At 52.5% G+C, this 18,374-nt stretch overlaps 7 protein-coding genes across 7 annotated transcripts; 1 reads left to right on the forward strand and 6 right to left on the reverse strand.

The window, feature by feature from the left end:
- Positions 1–163: 163 nt before the first annotated feature.
- PG994_014940 (urease accessory protein) lies at positions 164–1,156 on the reverse strand (the record flags this gene model as incomplete). Its single annotated transcript, XM_066866349.1, has 3 exons — positions 164–535; positions 577–850; positions 894–1,156. 3 exons carry the CDS (start codon positions 1,154–1,156, stop codon positions 164–166), a joined length of 909 nt encoding a protein of 302 aa, XP_066708025.1.
- Positions 1,157–1,513: 357 nt separating this feature from the next.
- PG994_014941 (uncharacterized protein) lies at positions 1,514–2,583 on the reverse strand (the record flags this gene model as incomplete). The annotated part of the gene is made up of 2 exons (XM_066866350.1): positions 1,514–2,421; positions 2,505–2,583. The coding sequence occupies 2 exons, from the start codon at positions 2,581–2,583 to the stop codon at positions 1,514–1,516; spliced, it is 987 nt and encodes a 328-aa protein (XP_066708026.1).
- Positions 2,584–3,311: 728 nt separating this feature from the next.
- PG994_014942 (uncharacterized protein) lies at positions 3,312–4,508 on the forward strand (the record flags this gene model as incomplete). The annotated part of the gene is made up of 2 exons (XM_066866351.1): positions 3,312–4,209; positions 4,297–4,508. The coding sequence occupies 2 exons, from the start codon at positions 3,312–3,314 to the stop codon at positions 4,506–4,508; spliced, it is 1,110 nt and encodes a 369-aa protein (XP_066708027.1).
- Positions 4,509–5,485: 977 nt separating this feature from the next.
- PG994_014943 (eIF-2-alpha kinase GCN2) lies at positions 5,486–10,533 on the reverse strand (the record flags this gene model as incomplete). The annotated part of the gene is made up of 6 exons (XM_066866352.1): positions 5,486–6,220; positions 6,274–6,698; positions 6,755–7,742; positions 7,792–8,127; positions 8,201–8,691; positions 8,739–10,533. The coding sequence occupies 6 exons, from the start codon at positions 10,531–10,533 to the stop codon at positions 5,486–5,488; spliced, it is 4,770 nt and encodes a 1,589-aa protein (XP_066708028.1).
- A 556-nt stretch (positions 10,534–11,089) lies between these two features.
- PG994_014944 (uncharacterized protein) lies at positions 11,090–11,662 on the reverse strand (the record flags this gene model as incomplete). Its single annotated transcript, XM_066866353.1, has 1 exon — positions 11,090–11,662. One exon carries the CDS (start codon positions 11,660–11,662, stop codon positions 11,090–11,092), a length of 573 nt encoding a protein of 190 aa, XP_066708029.1.
- A 545-nt stretch (positions 11,663–12,207) lies between these two features.
- On the reverse strand, positions 12,208–12,924 carry PG994_014945 (uncharacterized protein; the record flags this gene model as incomplete). The annotated part of the gene is made up of 1 exon (XM_066866354.1): positions 12,208–12,924. One exon carries the CDS (start codon positions 12,922–12,924, stop codon positions 12,208–12,210), a length of 717 nt encoding a protein of 238 aa, XP_066708030.1.
- Positions 12,925–14,081: 1,157 nt separating this feature from the next.
- On the reverse strand, positions 14,082–17,449 carry PG994_014946 (DNA polymerase family B; the record flags this gene model as incomplete). Its single annotated transcript, XM_066866355.1, has 2 exons — positions 14,082–14,823; positions 14,880–17,449. 2 exons carry the CDS (start codon positions 17,447–17,449, stop codon positions 14,082–14,084), a joined length of 3,312 nt encoding a protein of 1,103 aa, XP_066708031.1.
- Between the last annotated feature and the right edge of the window lie 925 nt (positions 17,450–18,374).

Raw genomic sequence — 18,374 nt, forward strand, 5'->3', positions numbered from 1 at the left:
GAATCCGATTCGTGCATGACATCTAATAATATTGTTCCGTAGCTACTACCCAAGGGTAAATCCAGAGATACCACAGCCGCCGCACCAAAATTGTGTGTATCTATAACCTATAGCCCACCGCGGGCGACGACAAAGACAACGACAACGACTAGACTTACTGACTTCAGCTAGCTGTTAAAAATACGCGAATACAGCAGCTCGTGCCGCCCGATCCACAAGTCCATGGCAGGGACGCTCTGCCCGCGTCCTCGGGCGCCGTGTCCCACTCGCGGGCTACCATGGCCGTGATAAGCGCCTGCGTCTCGGGCGACGCCAGCATGCGCTGCGCCTGGTAGGTGCCGAAGAGTCCCGAGCGCACGGCGGCGGATATGACGGCCTTGGCGTGGCTCAGGAGGAACACGTACGCCGTCTGCGGCAGCGTCAGGCCCGCAGGGCGCACACGGCGCCGAATAAGGGGCCGAGGTGCACGGAGACGGGGGGCGGGATTGGAGGGTCTGTTCCGGTCGTTGCTGTCGCCGCAGAAGAAGTGGAAGAGCTGCCGGCGGAGCGCACAAGCGCACAGAACGGCTTCAGCACCTCTTCCGGCGCCGCTACGGGAGCGGCGCCGGCTGACGACGCAGAAGAAGAGGAGGAAGAGACGAAGCTGCGCTCCCAGATGCCCAGCAAAGCCCGGCCTTGCGCGATGCTGGCACGACGGCCCACGGTGCAGATGATGGCGGCGTCGAGCTGGTCGTCCAGGTCAGCAACGGCGGCGGGGTCGCGGTAGGCGGCCAGGACGAAGGGGGAGGGTGGTGGAGGCGTAGGAGGAAAGGGATAAGGGGAAGAAGTCGGTCGTGAAAGACGGCCGGGGCTGGTGGCTTGCTTTGCGCGCGGAATGGTGGGCCAGGTAAGACTCCAAGCCGGAGCTAAAGGCAAAGGAGCCTAGTGGAAGGGCCGAGTCGGAGAGCAGGAGTAGGAAATGCTGGGATGAGGTTGGGGATGATGGGGGTCTGGTAAGGTTATTGTCGTTATTGTTTGATGCAGATGGTGGGTTTGATGGCGATGAGCGCGATAAACGCTCTTTGGCAGCTTTGAGGCGTGCTTCCAAATCCGCTATCTCGGCCTCGACTTCAGCTGTATCTTCGTCATGGCCCTCATCTCGGATCTGGGAGCTCATGGTTGCCATGTCATGATAGTAGAAGAAACCTATCGGATATCGGGGCTAGAGTAAGAGGGGTGGTATCAATAAAGTATACTTTATACTATTAATTCCATTCAATTTCCAGCTCTCTGATAAGCATCAATGCTTCCTCCCACGATTACATAGCACCATATCATAGGTATCTTTCGCATACTTTTAGTCAAGGTACTTACATGAGGCAATATCTCAGCCCATAGCAAATTCGAGTCTCTTGTTTTTTCTAAAGCATACAATTTTGTACAGTTAGCGACAAGTCCTCCGCGGTAGATTGCCCGGCCATGTCTGTTTTCGTGATCTCGTTACAACATTATCAGCCAAGCCTTTCAAGACGCCCTAAGTGCGGCTCTCTCCCTCCGCCTTTGGGCCACTCTTGCTTTTGCCGCTGCCGCACGCTCGCTCGTCATTGCTGAAGTCGTCCTGTATACCTGTGCCTGTGCTGCCGAGTCTGACGCATTCGCCTTGATTATCTCGTTTTCTTTCCGGAGGTCTGCGTTCTCTTTCTTCAACGTAGTGACTTCCCTCGTGAGCCGCGCCACTTTCTCTCTCGGCCGCTTGCCGTGCCCTTTCCGCCGCCCGGCTTTCCGCATCCTCGCGTTCTCTGCTGCTTGCACTGGCAACACTGGTAGTCCTCGTCAATGCTGGTCTCTTCTGTGCCTGCTTGATCTCTTCGTCCTTCAGCCGGACCTGCCGCTCCAGCTCTTTGACCCGTTCCTGTAGTTCCGTGTTCTCGATGTCTTTTTGTTGTGCGTACATTCGCGAGAGATGTTTGTGCTTGACCAGCTTGGACATCTCCTCCCTCGCATCGTCGTGGTATTTGGTGAACTGTGTCTTCCAATACCGCCCCGAATTGGACTTGGGTTCGTTTAGGTCGATTGTGACATCTGCGGGATCCTCATCCTCCCAGTCTTCATCGGACATGTCCTCATCCTTTTTGGGTGCCGGGGGTTTCGAAGGTGACTGCGCGGCAGCATCGTTCTGTTTGTGTTGGATCTCGTAGCCAAACGAGACTCGCTTCCGGCGTGAGGTGGCGGTTCCCGGAGTCATAAGGATGCCGGTAGGTTTCGGAGGTGATTTCGGAGGTGATCTGGGTCTGTTGTCTGCAAGTTCTGCAAGTAGACGTGGTGGGCGTGTGACTGTGGATGTGGTTGTGGCAGGCGCTGGTGTGCCGAAGATCGCATGCCTTACAGCGCGGGCAGCGAAGATTGGTGCAGGTGTGTCAGGGGCATCGAGCTGTGTGGTATCTGACATGATGGTGGTTTTTGTCAGCATCCTACCCAAAACACAACAAACAAGCAACACCATAGCCAGGCGCGACGGGACTTACCAGCATCTTCAGGCTGTCTTGGGGCGTCAGACGCGCCCGTCGCGGTCTGGTAGCCCCTCTTAATGGCCCAACCCAGCATTGGCACAGAAGTTTGAGCAAGATTGGTCCTTGGAGTGTGTCGCGAAAGCCTGATGTGTACAGTCTGTCACTCTTGAATGTAATTATCAAGCTTCTGTTGTTGAATGGCGGGTTGTTAGCAATCTGGCCTGGCCTGGTGAACGGACGCGGTTATTCAGGGTTCAATTAAGTGACCTCAGCGGTGTTTTTATTTACTTCTTACCGCTTTAGGGGCTCAATTGAACCTCTTTTCCGCTGCACTCGATTGGAACAAGCCATCGCAAAATCTGTACATACTATGAGACACCTGCACATTCAATCCATGCACTGAGATCTCATTGGTGCAGTCCAATGTAGCAGCGCAATTGATGCATGTATTACAAAAGTAGCCACCAATTCATTGTGTTCCTCGGGAGGCTCCTTACCATTGTCAACTTTGTCGTCTCGGCTGCCACCTATGAAAAACAAAGGAACCGGAAACAGCACAAGTCACAATACTTTCCATTGAGTTGTCTACATTCCCTGATTGTATCGATCATGGCGTGTTCATATTACAGTAACATGTGTGGCCAAGTCAGCGAGTGCATCATTATATGCCACTCACAAGATAAATAAGAAAAAGAACGAAACAGGAAGTATCAGTGCCTATTACCCTTTATATGTATGAATATACAGCACCACATGACCTTGTAAGTCTTTACCCTCGCTGCATATACCTTGCCACCCAAGGCAGCCGACGACTGATTGACAATGGCCAGGTACGACGAGCCTGGGTCCGACTCCGGGTCGGACTTCGACTACACCGAGGATGCCATGTTCCCCCACAACCTCCCCACGGTAGACTGGGAGTCGGTCAAGGAGCAGGTCGAGGGCATGCGCGATGATGCGCAGGCGCGGCTGGAGCAATACCAGGCCGACGAGCGGCGGCGGCAAAGGGTGCGGTGCGACGCCCTCATCAGCCGCTTCGACCGTGCGCGGCAGACCCCGCGGTTCCGGCACGACCGGCGGGTCGCCAGGCGGCACCGCGAGGTCTGCGACTACTTCGAGTTCCGGCATCGTTTCCGCTACCTGAAGACGATGCGCGGCGTGCGGCCCAACGCGGGCGGCGGCGGCGCCAGCCTGTTCGCCGAGCTCGAGGGTACTGTCGGCCGCGGGGCAGTCGAGAAGCGCCGCGTGGTCGTCAAGTTCGGAGAGGATATCATGAGGATGGAGGACGAGATTTATACTCTGAGCGACCTGGCCAAGCTCGAGCATGTGGTGAATGTGGTTCATCTGGATGATGAAGAGATGAGGCTGAACATAAATTTCCATCTCCAAGATGAAGAGGATTCGGAGGACGAGGAGAGGGAGGGTGAGGAAGAGGGCGAAGGAGAGGGCGAAGGGAATCACGTAGTACACTACGAAGAGGAGGAGCGAGTTGTAGGCCAGCAGCCTTCTTCGCTTTTGGGCTCTATTCTGAACCACCCCTTCTGGAGTCCGAATCCAATCATGCTTGACCAAGACAACGCGCCTGGACCGAGACTACCATCACGGCCTACTCTGGTGCTCGAGTACATGGAGTCGGGCAACCTCCATGAGTTCCGGAAGAGGATGAAGGAAGCGGGTGTAAACCCTTCCAACCGGTTTCTCTGGCGGGTGATGCTGTGCCGTGAGTCAATTTCCGTTGCTTGTGTCTGCTTTGTTGCTTAACCTGAAGCCGAACCTCTCTCTGACTGAAAGAAACCCCCATTTATAGTGTTGCGCGCCTGCGCTGGCTTGGCGTACTTTGAGCTCCTTCCAGAAGGTCATGAAGTGGTGATCAAAGGGCAAGCACCAGGGACTCTGGCCCATGGATCCCTCGACCTGTCACAACTGCTCATCGGATCGCTCACGCCCGGCGACGATGACCACGAAATCGTGCCGATGCTCAAGATGTGCGGCTTCGGGATGCCGAAGAGAAGGCGATAGAAGGCAGCGGAATAAGGAAAACCAAATAGCCATGGGAAGAGTAAGAAAACTGAACCACATCCCTCCCGCAGCCCATAGGTGAATATCGACCTAGTTCACTAACGACTTTATCGCACTTCATGAATAGATCATCCAAACCCTCGCAGTGCCCTCCAGCGAAGCGGCTGACCAACAAGCGGACGGCCTGATTCCCCTGGATCGCTACGACGTGGCAATCGCCCCGGGCCAGGAGATCCGTTCCTTGTCCACGGCGACTTCATGAACTCCCTACACGTAGGGTCGAACCTCAAGCGCTTCGTCAGCATACTCATGGCCGAGAGGAAGGAGCACATGTGGACGCTGGGTGGGCTGCTACGACGGGCCATTGCCTTGAGCCGGCTTTCCCCGGAGCAGAATTATCCCGGGGACGGCCGGGTGCTCCCGCCGAGACGAACGAGGCCGTTGCTCGGTTCGTCCAGGACTACATGTTCGATGCGTCTACCAGTCCACCGCCATTCGGGACGACGGACGGCGCGGACGACACCGCATCTGAGCTGGGCCCGTTGTCCAGGATATTTGAAACGACCTTCGGCGGCTTGTTTGGGACTGGTAGAAATCAGGGGCCGGGTGGCTTCGACCCGGCATCTTTCGAAATACCCGATCTACGCGTGGAGCCATTGCCACCTGGATTTGTGCCGCCCGATGCAGATCGCGAAGTTGAAGACGCAGCGGTTGGTATCGTGAGAGACAATGTTGTTTGGCCCCTTCGCAACCGCAGAAGGCAAAGAAGGCGAAGAGCTCGACCTTGGGGGAACGTAGAGTTGGTCACGCCATATTGTACTACATTGGTGATATATATACATCCGAGCTTATAGGCGATATAGCCAATTAAAACAACATATTATCGCTCGGTATTGTTACTTATATATTCTGATTTCGTTCCTATGCTATCCACGAAGTCCTCATAAGCTGTAGCATTCGTCCCTCGCCGCTCTCGACTACGCGCCCAAGTCGTAATATATGCCGTTCATGGTCCTGAAATTATAGACCCCCGCATCACGGCTCCCATTCTTGGTCTGCCATTCGGTCCTCCACGAAAGGAGAAGGTCATGTATCTCTCTGAGATACTTGCGCTCTGCCATATTGACCATTTGCTCGGCTTTGCGCCAGCTATCAGCGTCGGACAACAGAGTTTTCCGGAGTAGCTCAAGAACTGTATCTGACGTCTCCACTGCCACGACAGGTCCCTCGAGGCAGTTCCAATGCATTCTTGCCATACAGGCTTGGGCCTGTTCGACAACGGCAAGACGATTGAATTTCTTTGATTTGGTGTTGGCCACCAGAACTGCCACTTCCTGCTCCGTATTCACGGGGAATCCATCTTCGACAGTAGCAGTACTCGAGCCGACGTTCGCCGGGCGTATCGCGCTTTTATGGCTGCGCTCGCGCTCGCGCTCACGCATTTCGCCCCTTAGCCAGCCCATGAGCTGTGAAGTCGGCATATCGACATCGGCAACATCCTTGCGGTCCATGGTCTTGACCTTGAGGAGGTCCTGTTTAATGATAATCATCCATGAATACGTCTCGTCGCGATATTTCTTTTGCAAGTCTTCAGGAGACCGAGAGTCACACGCCAGTTCGGCACTGACGCCGCCTCTAATCAAGGTTCCCACCAGTTCGACGCCAGCACTGCGCAGTAGGGCAGGGTCGAAACTTGCAACAAGAGCTTCGCACTATACGGAGTCAGCAATGGAAAACTTGAAGCAAGGCATTTGTATGAACTTACTCTTTTGGCATTGAAGATGCCCTGTGTTTCTGCTTCTGCTTTCTTCATAAAGGACTTGCTGCTTCCGGCGGTTTTGGGTATCCTCGCCAGCTTTTCCCATGAAAGACTGAACCCGACAGCATGATGCTGCTCGTTTTGGTTTCCGAGTTTGGGGCGATGCTCCCTGATTAAGCTGTCATATCGTCCACCCGCTGCAAAGACGTCTCGGAACTTCTTGTCGTAAACACACTGGAAGAGGATGCCACCTCGGAAGAAATCTTCCCTGAAGCTGCTTAAAGGATTGATGTAGATCTTGTTGTGGACGCCTAGACGCTTCGCATAAGATATAACGTCCTTCAAATGAGCAACAGTTGACTGTGCCTTGTCGAACGTATTACTCCCATCAAACAATATCTTGAGCTTCGTGAATGCCTTGACGGGGGTATCTAATAACCGAAGTCAGAAATCAAGCAGCATGCCAGGGTTCTAAGTGTTCACATACCTCGAAAGTCGAATTTCTGTAGCTCGTCAATGCTGGTAGCCGACAAGCCCAACGCACGCAGCTCTGTACGTATCTTCGACCATGTCCACGAATGTATGTTCAGTTTGGTCATCGACTCTGCCGCCACTTTCCTCAGGTTGTCATCCACTTCACAAAAATCGAATATCAGCTGCAAAAGGTCGGAGTGGCTGACATGAAAACACATCTGGTTCAGCGAAGGAAATGCGTCAACGATGTCATCCAGGACCATTATTGCCTGTGCCTCCTTGAGTGCAAGGTCAAGTGTGTCTGTAGAGACAATGTCGAAGCAAACTTCGCTGTACATCAGGGGTTGACCGCCGCCGCTCCTCTCACGGAAGATCTTGTCAAACGCAAATGACCTGGGCACAACGGATGAACCTGTGTGCTTTGCAAGTGTTCTCGCATGCCCCAACATGAGATCATATGGCATCTGAAGTACTGTGCCGCTACGGTCGAGCATTTCGACCACTGGCTGAGAGTAATGAGAGGATCGAGGGTACAGAGGGTTTCTGGAAGCTTCAAGAGCCCCGTGACGGCGGAAGATTGATATCAGCTCGTCCTTGACTACCCCTTGGTACAAGAGTTCAAGGGACGACGGGTTTGGTGTGGACATGTCCCAAGTGTAGTCCTTGCTTTTCTCCGTCGTGACCGAAAATAGTGTCGACACTGTCTTCTGATAATGGGGGGACATCGGGTCGGATATCTCTGCCAGAGTACGTTGTATTGTCTCACTTTCTTCGGCCATGGGCAACTTGCCGCTGCGCAACAGCTCAGAGCTCGTGGGTCGGTCTTTTGGATTATGTGTAACAAGAGAGAGAATGACTTCAGTCTGCGTCTTGTCTGCTGGTTTGAAGTCAGATGGAAGACTGGGCGGCTGTCCTCGCAAATCATTCAAGACAGTCCACCTCTCGTGACCGAGCATGGGTTTATAAGACATCTCGAAGAAGACAATACCCAATGCGTACATCTTGATGGTCGTTAGTAACTACGATGGGAAGGTGCGACAGCATGCTTACATCTATTTTCCGAGAGTCCTCGATATTGCTACGCTCGAGCTCGGGTGCAAGATAGATGGCCGTTCCAACGTTGCTCATTTTGTTGGAGTCCTGCGAGCCGATGAGACCTTTGTTGCCGTTGATGTGACCGCTCGTGGCGAGACCAAAATCTCCAATTTTTACGTGAGCAACGCCGTCAGCTCCGACACTGATGAAGATGTTTTCCGGTTTCAAATCACGGTGCACGAGATTGTGGAGGCTATGAATATGAACGATGCCTTCCACAATCTCACGAAACAGTCGCCAGACCTCCTTCGTATTAAGATGAAGGCCTTGAGATATCAGATCTCGAAGAGTCTAAACCCCTAGCTGGTAAGCAAGTACATCTGAAAGCATTCACTGGTCAAGAGACATGTCGAGGGAGGCTTACTCTTTTTTCGCAGTACTCCATAAGTATGTACAGAACGTTTTTGTACGAGGCTTGGTGGCTCCGTGTTCGTCTCAACGAGCCGGGCAATTGGTCTTCATTGGTAGAGTCATTATCACCCGAGGCGGAATCGAGCTCATCTGAGTCGTCATCATCTGAATCTTCTTCCTCATCGCTGTCCTCTTCATCTGTAAGGTCGTCGTCGTCCGAGTCGCTATCAGAAGCCTCGAAATTAAAATCACCTGCCGCATTGGTTGAAGACATGAAATCCAACCCCCCCGTGCTGGTGGCAAACTGAATGTCAATGCCATCTGACTCTGCAGTTCCGTCGTCCTGCGTTTGAGGCCCTTCAGTTGACGAGTCGCCGTCAGTCTCGTACGTATCTATTGGTACTCGTTCAATCCAAGCATCGTAATAACGAACGATTGCTGGTGACTCAGCCGGGAGAGGGTCATGACTTCCTTGAGCGTGGTAGTCAAAGTACGAGATGCACGCTGCGAGATCTTTTTTATTGCGTAAATTTGACCATCAATCTTCTTACGTGCCTTTACCACCTCACCAAACCCGCCTTTTCCCAGACGGCCTTCTTCAGAGAAGTCATTGGCGAATCTTGAGAAAGATGGGGCGGCACTGACAGAGTCAAGGCGTCTTCTGGAGAAACCGGGAGGCATCGGAGCCAAGGTCTGGGCTGAAGAGTGAAAGCCTATGGACTCCTCCACCAGTATCGGTGCGTCCGTGGCGAGGAACTCGCTCGACCTTAGGTCGGCCGCTCGGGGGCGTCGTGATGCGTCGGCTTTGAAGAATTTGGATACCAACTCGTGCAGAGAGTTGGATAAGGAGAGCGTCTCCATGAGCATTGCGGGCGCCTCGTACTTCTCGAATACGTCTAGCCCGAACACCATCTGCAAGAACACAATCCCAAAATCCCAAACGTCGGTCTTGTGGTTCAGTGATGCCGCACTCCCCGCCACTTCGGGTGGGAGCCAGTAGACCGATTTCGCCGAGCTCAGCGAGGACTTGGTACGTGACTTGCTACAGATGGCATGCAGTTCTCGTTGGTAAGCCACGTCGGCAAGTTTTGGTACATAGTTCCGCGAATCTTCCCTGCAAAGCAAGATATTTGCCGGATGTATGTCACCATGAACCAGTCCCTGACTGTGCAGATACTCCAATGCAGACAGTAAGTCTGTCGTCCAAGCACGGACTGTTCCAGGGGGCAGCGGTCCTCTGCGTTCCAGGTCTTCATCGAGAGACCCACGGTCTGCAAGAGGCATCAAAACGCGCACAATACGGTCATTCGATCTGCTATCGTCGTCGTCTTCCTCATCTTCAGACACCTGATCAATGCGAAAGTCGATGAGCTGCAAAATATTCTGATGTGACAGCTTCTGAACGGATCGGAGTTTGCTCTCCAAGGATGACATCCGCTTCTTGAATTGCACCACCTCATTAGAACCTGGTTTCAATTCCGCCTCCTTCAGAGCCAGAATTGTGCAGTCCAGGTTGCTCGGTCGAACTGTGTAGACTGTGGTGACCGTCCCCTGGCGGGCGTCGTACTTTCCTACGACAGTATTGAAGTGCAATTCGTTTCCGGATGAGTCGGTTAATTTGCAAGTCCCGTCAAAGACCACTCGATTACCCTCGTTCTGCTGCGAATTTTCTGGCAGGAAGCTAGGCGTTCTAGGGTGGCTCTTCTGGCGTGATTTCTTGTGGCTTTCCTTCTTCCTCCTCATTTCCTCGTCGATCATTTGCTGCATGACCCGTTCCTCCTCCTGGGTAGCCTCCTGCTTCTTGCGGGCATCTTCTTCCTCCTGCTCGCGGGCTTGCCTGGCTAATTCCTCTTCGTGTGCAGCCCTCTCTTCTTCCAGAGAAGGCTGCTCCAGCCCCTGTGCCTTGGCCAGGGCAGCATCCTCGAGGTACTCCTGTATCCCTTCTGCCAGTTCATGGATCATAGGCTCACCTTGACCTTGCGCTGCAAGTTCCCTGGGCCTCTTCTCGATGAACTTCTGGATTTTGAAGAGGGTAGAGTCGCTCAAGTTGGTGTCATCCTTGAGACTCAGAAGTGGTGGGGATTTGGGATAAGTTGCCGTCAAGACCACGCCCAGGGTGACGGTGAAGTCCTGGTTGGAGAGGGCCTTGATGCGGATATCAAACGAAGGCTCGGCGCGCTGCCAAGCGGCGTTGGCGGCCTTGTGTTCAGTGAAGTCGACGCCATCTTCGTATATGGCCTTCAAAACCAGGATCTCCTCCTGCTGGGAGTCAATATACTGAGATCTGGGCCCGGGGCCTGCAGGTGGGCTAGTGGGGTTCGATTCTTTGGTTTTCCAGGGAGACATGTTGACTAGTTCACGATCGTCCTATGCTGACAAAACGACGGAAGACCACAGCACAAGCTGCGGGCCTCTTACTGGATGAATGATGACATCCTGTGTATGACTGCGGTTTTTGGGTAAATGTGAATTGACTTTGGGATGCAACTTTTTTTTTTCTTGGAAAGTTTACCGTCAATAGTTCTCGATCTCAGCTCTGCATTACTTAGACGCAGCTATGGTGGGGTTCAGAGTGCGTGGCGGTCACGGTGCAACGAGCCGCCGATACCGACACCAAATGATAGGTAAGGGATAGTGCCCATTAGCTATTAGTGTACCCCGGGTATCCACTGCCATTGGTGTGCTGGCCGCCAACTTCCAAGTTTGAGATGCCCCAAGTTGAACATCGAGATGGCAACTGGCATCGGAATCCTACGAATTAGTATTACTTGCAGATGACATAGGTGAAGTAAGGTGTTCCCTCCATAAGTCACTTGTAAAGCGAATCACTACCTAGATGAACAGTCATCCTAATCGCAACCCCTTTTATTACTGACCCCGGTAGACACAAATGCCTCCTCCATCACTGCCTATGCTCCCCCTTCTTCCACCCGTCCACCTCGTCCTCTGCCACCGCAGCCCACGCACTGAGGGGATCAGCCCAAATCTCCCAGCGCCCCAGCTTCCTACCCTGCCCTTCCCATCCGCTCAGCACGTACGCGAACTTCTCGTCCCAGCTGCGGCCCGTCCTGACGCTCTCGAACCGGCCCTTGCCCACGACGCAGACCTGGTTCCGCGCCTCGTCCACCACGAAGCCCTCGGGGCCCGGAAAGCTGTCCGGGCTCAGGTGCATCTTGAGCGTGTCGGCCAGTACCGCGAAGTATTCCTCGCATGCCGGCCCGCCCGTGAAGGACTTCCCTAGAAACGGTAGCTGTTTTGTCGCCCACGAAGGGCCGTGTTCGTGGATGGTGGGCCTAGAGCTTCCGTCTTCTGAAGAGTCCGGAATGAAGAACTCGGAGAGAAGCTCCTTAGGCGAAGGTGGTGAGATGAGGGCCTGGCAGAAGGCATGCGCGCGGCTGCGCAGAACGGAGCTGCGATCAGCAGTTGTCTCTTTGGCCGTGTCTGCGTGGCCTTTCTGAACGGAACTGGAGATCATCTTGTCGTTTTCTGTTCCGGGCGAATGAATGTGATTTTGACTTTGCTAGGTTGGTAGGTAAGGAGTTTTTGGTACAGCAGTATTGAGAATATGGTCCTCGTGTTTTTTGTTGGAGATGGGCTCAGGCACGACCAAACGTTGCGACTGGCCACTTGCATACGAATGACATCATTAGATATGCCCATGGGGGGATTCTTACCAACAAACAGACATCACGACCAAACAACAGACTTTCCTGCTGACGAACCCATAACGACTACCATCATTGTGCCCAAAACTTACTTAGCGGAATGCCCGGCCTTGTATCCCGTGTATTCTCCGTGAAGCCCCGGCTTACGGCCGGGACCGTGCGGCATCCCAATATACTGCCCACCAATCGCTCAGAAACAGTAGGTCTTAGCGTTGTCACAATGTGTAAGTAACTACAAGATTCCGAGATAACTTTTATTTAGTTACCATCGGTAATTCTTTTCCAGATGCAATTAAGGTATATTGTCTGTCGCATTCAGTGGTTCACACAGTTTACTAAAGAAACAGCTCCCCTTTTACTCAAACTTCTCCTCTTTCTCTGCAGGTCTGTCAAGCTTCTCAGACTGTTCCGAACCATGATCCTCTTTGATGATATCGGCTTTCTCCTCTTCCTTCTTCAGCTCGTCCAGCAGCTCGGCCTGTCTAGCCAGGAGCTCGTTGACGCTGTAGGCAACCGGCCGGGCGAGATCGTGGTGCACCCGGCGTCTGATATCGAGGGTGTCGAGTTTGATTTTCGACACCTTCCCATCCCGCTTTGCCAGCGTCATCTTGGCTCCCCACTCGACGTTCACAGCCCGGACCCGCTCGGCTTGTTGTTCTAGGGCTCGCAGGATGCCGTCCTGCCGCTCGCGGTACTGCTCCTGGACGAGGTGGTCCGGCCCCTGTGTAGTGACGGCCTGTCTCGCCTTCAGCTCGACGTGCTTGAAGTTGTCCTGGATGCGTGCGTGCGTCTCGAGCTGGTCCCTGGTGGGCACGATGCGCTCGCGGTTCCACCGGGTGTACGTGTCGGACCACTCCTGCCAGAGTGCCGTTCGGATCTCCTTGCACGCCCGGCAGAAGTCGCTGTCGCGGGGCCGGCGCAGGTCTACACGCACGTGAACCCGGTACGTGAAGACGTCGCAGGCGGGCTCGTGGTCGTAGCGCTGCGGTCTTCGGCAGTAGTCCGTCTTCATGGCCGTGCCCTCGGGGTCACGATGGCCGCAGTGGTATCCGACATAGTTCTTGACGCACATGTTTGAGAGATGCAGCAGGCCGAGACTTCGCAAATGGCGGACACGTCGTCGTCGTCGTCACGTGTTTGGACGTGTTTGGTAGATAGATCTCAGGTGGTTCTGGTGGCTGAAGTAGTTCAGGGGTAGATCACGGTTGACTCAGGAGGACTTTGGTGCAGTTATGGTGAAGGCCGGCCGCATGAGAAGTGGTTTCTGCGGACTAAAAAGCGAAAAAACGTTGCTGCAAAGCGGCATGGGACAGGAATCAGGTCTTGGTGCTGTTTGCTCTGTGTAGACTAACAACCCTTTGTCAGTCACCAGCGTTCGTGTTGACGACTCACAGTGAGCTGACAACGACTAGAGCAATGTAATTTCTACATCAGCATGGCTGCGTTACTACTATGCGGGCTAAAACATCTTTCAAGCAAAATCATTGAATGGACGCAGAAGCTTCCGGATTGATAAAGCAGAAAATAGAACGTATTCCTGGAGTTAAGATCACTTGGCCGGGACACGATGGGCATGACCTTGAAGCCCGGCTGTAGTACCATGGCGGTGAAACGGTGTATCTCTTTGCACTGATAAAGATTTTCATTTCATCCTACAAAGTGTCAACTGTGTATTCGAAAGTTCACCCTCAGACATGTGTATCAAGCACCTGACAAATCTCTTTTAGTATTTATATCCAATAGAAAATAGCCCCCAAAGGATTCCAGCGAGTCGTACCATACATACAATGGACGATCCTTTCACTTCAATGGTCTCCAGGTTAACAAGTCGGCTTCAATACTTACTTGCCTTTCCACCATTGAGCAATCAACTTGATAGAACACCGGCAAGAAACAAGAGTGGATGGACTAGAAATTTGCAATGGAAACATCAAGAGTAAATACACAGTTCTAGATACAGCCCCTATTAAGGCCACCAGGCAGCAAAGATTGGGAACCCCAAGGCTGAGGGTGATTCGAAACTACTAGTATTCTACTTGACAAGTGCAAGTGATGGCCAAAATATTACACTGGCCAAATCTACGCTTGAAACATTATTCATCTGAAATAAAACCCTTGATCTCTTTTGGACCTGGCATATCCCCAAACTCCGGACACCAGTATCATGCAACTCTCATCATACATCATGGCCCAAGAATAACAATAAGGAAGGACCCCTAATCAGGATCATCACCAGATAGTAGCCTGGTCGAAATCAAATCTCTTCAGCTCCTTGCCTGCATCCTCAAGATCTTTCTTGGCCTTCATGCGCATATAGAAGATTGGGCAGTCCTTGCTACTGCAGATGACTTCGTTGTGCATGCTGCCTTGGCAACGTTGGCATTGCGTCCAGAGTCTGCCGAAGCGGACTTCAAGATCGGATACCCGGTGCAGCGTCCTGTCGTACAGCTCACCAATTCGAGGAGTGTCACTCTTGCACACAGCACCGGCACTCTCCTCCTTCCCCACGAGCGGCTTCTTGCAGGCCATACATGTCATCGTCTTCTTGGCGAATTTCATGAGACCGCCAACTGTGGGCGCTGCCACCGAAATGGCACGGGTGTGGTCACCCGTCAACAGAGACTTCGCCTTGGTCTCGCCCAGAATAGGCTCGAAGATACGGGTCAAGGGCTTGGCCAGCTGGTTGTCCAAATAGTAACGTGTGTCAATTGGCACGTTGTTCTCCAGCACGAAGATGGGATCTTCTGATCGCTCCCAGTTCTTGGAACCTGTTGCGCCCTTGATCATGACATATGCCACTCTGTCACCAAGTCCGGGGGCAGATCCAGCGTCACGCTTCTTCATGCGCTCGGCCAATTCGACGTGAGCTTGTTTGCCATCGTAGTTTTCTTTGGTCAGAGCCTTGGTGATGACGAGCTTGGACATATCGACCTTGTTCTGCAAAAGATCAGAGATTGTGTCCTTGACATATCTGCAAGAAAGGTTAGCAAAGCCGTCATTAGATTAACCACCTCATCCCCGACTTACTCCTGTGCGCCCTTCACGTCCTCGTCAATCAACATCATACGGAGGACCTTCTCGATAACCGTTTGGACCAGAAGGCAGTTGTCTCGACGGACCGTCTCAATACCTTTGGTATCCATCTTGTCAAACTTCTCTGGTTTGGTCCAGTAGAGTCCAGCATATCGCTTCTTGTTGATGAGGAGATATGGATAATAGACCTTCTCGAACTCCAGCTTGATGGGCTTCACAAACTTGGCCGAAACGTAATTAGCGGCTTCTTCTCCCAGCTTCATCGCCTCTGCCAGATCCTTCATGCCAAACTTTACCATGACCGAATCAGTGTCACCATAGATGACCTGGGCATCATGAGAATAGCCGTTGGCAATACAGTACTTTTTCTCGACCTCTTCCTTGGTCTTTTCAATCATTTGACGACCATAACTGGTGGTACTGCTAGCGATTGGAAGACATGGTAGCTTCCCCGTTGTTGCACCAGTCAAACCGTAAACGGAATTTGCGCTGATCTTCAAGGCAAGTTGTCGACCGTTCAACACGGCCTTCTTAAATGGATCAGTCTCAATGGCAAGCTCTTTCTTGGCCTGCTTTCTTGCCCCAAGAAGTTCTTCGAAAATTTGTGCCAGAAGTGACTTTCTTCGTTTGGCGGTTGCGAACAGGTCGCCATGCGGGGTCACAATGTAATCCTCATCCTTCTTGAGACCGAATTTCTCGATGGCATTCTTGTTCAGCAACGTCGTATAGCAGAGGTTGTGTGCTTGAATAATACTGGGATACAGAGACGCGAAATCAAGTGTCGCGATGGGTACATCGTAGTAGCCGCGAGTAGGCTCGATGACTGTCGCGCCTTCGTATTGCTCATCAGAAGATTCCGACTTGAGGTTGGGAATCACCAGCTTCTGTTCTAAAGCCTTTCGGAACAGCTGACTCATGAACTTGACCTGCTGTCCCCGTGAAAGTAGCAGGTTGAAAGGGACACCTGTGACTCTGGCCATTTCTGTACAGTTGGCCAAGCAGGAGAGCTTGTCCATTAGTCGTTGTGGAAGATACGCGTCCTTCAGACAGTACAATGCCAAACGTCGTCTTGACTCCGGTGTACCGTTAAAAAGCTCCGTGATCATAGTATGATGCACATCCTCCTTCTGCTCGCCAAGGAAGTGTGAGCATACCGAGTTCAAAGTGTAACTTCGCAGTTGGTGCTCTCGCTGCATCAACTGCAGCAGATCTAATTGCAATCGACCATTGGTGTTCGTGGTCTTGGTATCTCGGTTACCCATTTGTTTGCTGGAAAAGTTTGTTTCCTTCGCGACTGATTTGACACTGGGCAAACGAGTCCAGTACTCGAAGCCATTGAGTTTCAAATGCCTGGCACGATCCAGGAGGTATGGAAAGTCGAAGTTCGAAATGTTGTAGCCAGTAATGAGATCGGGATCAACTTCGTCGAGGAACTTCTTCCAGGCCATCAACATGTCTTGTTCTTTAGCGAAGTCGAGAATCTCGGTGGCGACGATGGAGCTGGTTTCATCCAGGCAAAAGACGTTGCGAATGAACGGCTTGCTTTCTCCGTAGCGAGTAACGACATTGGCGATTTGAATAACCGGATCCTGGTTTGCTTCAGGGAAAATACCCTTGCGCCCTGCACATTCGATATCGAACGACAGGATACGGAGAGGCGCCATCTTGGACCACTCCCCTTTGGCGTCGTGTGCTATCATATTGGTGTAGGAGATCTCCGCCTCGATCTGAGCACTAGACTGCCTGTCTCGTTGTGGGATGAGGGAGTATTTCTTGGCTGGGCACTCAATCCACGACATGCCGGGCATTTTGCAGTCAACCATGAAACGCAGGACATATTGAAGGTTATCAAAAGTCATGATTCCATCGCCGGCGCCCTTCCACATGCCCTTCCAGTTGGCATCGCCTCTTTCTATGGTGGCTCGTACGCGTGCAATGAATTTGGGGTCCGTCACGGTGATCTTGATATAAGGACTTTGCGTGTTGCCCTGGAAGCCGTAGATGTTCTCCCTCAAGACCAGCTCACAGGAGTAGATGGTTGGCTGGTGTTGAGCTACTTGGGTTTCGAGGAAAGCCTTGAACCCCTGGCAATCTTCGGGGCGGAACGAGACTGGGGCAGCAACGTATAGGTAGTGTCGGAAGTCGGTGACATGGAGCATAACCGAATGGCCGGCTTCTGTCACGCCAAAGAGCTTGACGGTGACTCTACCACCGTGCAAAGTGCCCTCCTCGGCATCGATCTGTTGAAAGACGAGTTTGTCTCGCTTGGGGTCGAAGTCGCCCAGGGCAGGCCGAGCCCTGCATTGATCTTTCTCGGAGTTGTTCTGCTTGAGATCTGAAATATCTTGGCTGAGCTTCTCGAGGACCTCGGATTCGAAAGCGCTCTTTGGCTGAGTTGAACTGAGCTTGCCACCGGGTCCTTGCTGTGAGCTGTTCAACCGCGAAGCTGGAGACGATGTCAGCGGTTCGAGGCGGCGCTTTTTGGACGGCGTTAAGGGTGGATTTCGGCGAGCTCGAGAGGCTTCACCAATGCCGCGTTTCTGCGGCAGATTGGCTGTGGCCATTGTGAGAAAGATGACGCTACTGTGAGAGAAGAACTAAGTAGCAGAATGCTGCATTGGAGCTGAGGCGGTGTGTGGTTGTTCGGATGAGGAGCAATTCGTTGGTTCACGTAAGTAGCGAAAATCGTAGACTGTCCAAGGGTGACGGGCAATAGTAGTAGGTAACTCGCGGGTGGTCAAAGAAACATTGGATGGGTTCGCGTCAAAAGCTCCCAACCCGCGCGTCTCGACGTGACGACAGGGTTGCTCTTTGGTGGGGCACTTTAATGGCTTTTTGGAGGACGCGAGAGACTCGGGTCCAGGCTACGCTCACCCCTTTCCCATTCATTGCACTTCACTTTACTCTCACACCCGTATTTGCTTGTCTATCCCCTTGACTGCCAAATACGCCCCAAACAGTGGGCCCTAATCGGTAATATCTCATTTATCGCACAGATCACTAAAAGGGACGTGTTGGTATGATCACGTGGTGTGCACGCTTATCGATTGGCACAAAAGGCCGCCCCACTGTTTGAGGCGTACTTGGCAGTCAAGGGGATAATTGTATATCACCCCCCCCCATGCTATACAAATAAATCCATTGCCTACCTATATTTTTCCTATCGGATCTTCTCTGCAGTGGTCATAAAGTAGATATACTTGGTATATTATGCTCAACATGTATTTCAGAACACCATCTGATCGACGCATGCATTCTTCATAGAAAAGGCCAGGCCCTGCATTTGGGTTTTATTGCAGTATTGGCCGTCTGTTGGTTGGATCTCTGGAGCGTCGTGGTGCCCTCGGCAATGCGTATTTCACTGCAATTCCAAAGTTTACGAAGAATGGCATTCCGCTGGCACACATCGCCATAGCCCACCTGGCCTCGAAGCGAATCCGAATGCCACACACCGCAGTCACGGGCAATATATGCCCTGTTTCTCTCGGC

This window comes from Apiospora phragmitis, assembly GCF_038363925.1.
Source record: "Apiospora phragmitis strain CBS 135458 chromosome Unknown utg000014l:1.0-1827420.0:1.0-1829600.0, whole genome shotgun sequence".
Lineage (NCBI taxonomy): Eukaryota > Fungi > Ascomycota > Sordariomycetes > Amphisphaeriales > Apiosporaceae > Apiospora > Apiospora phragmitis.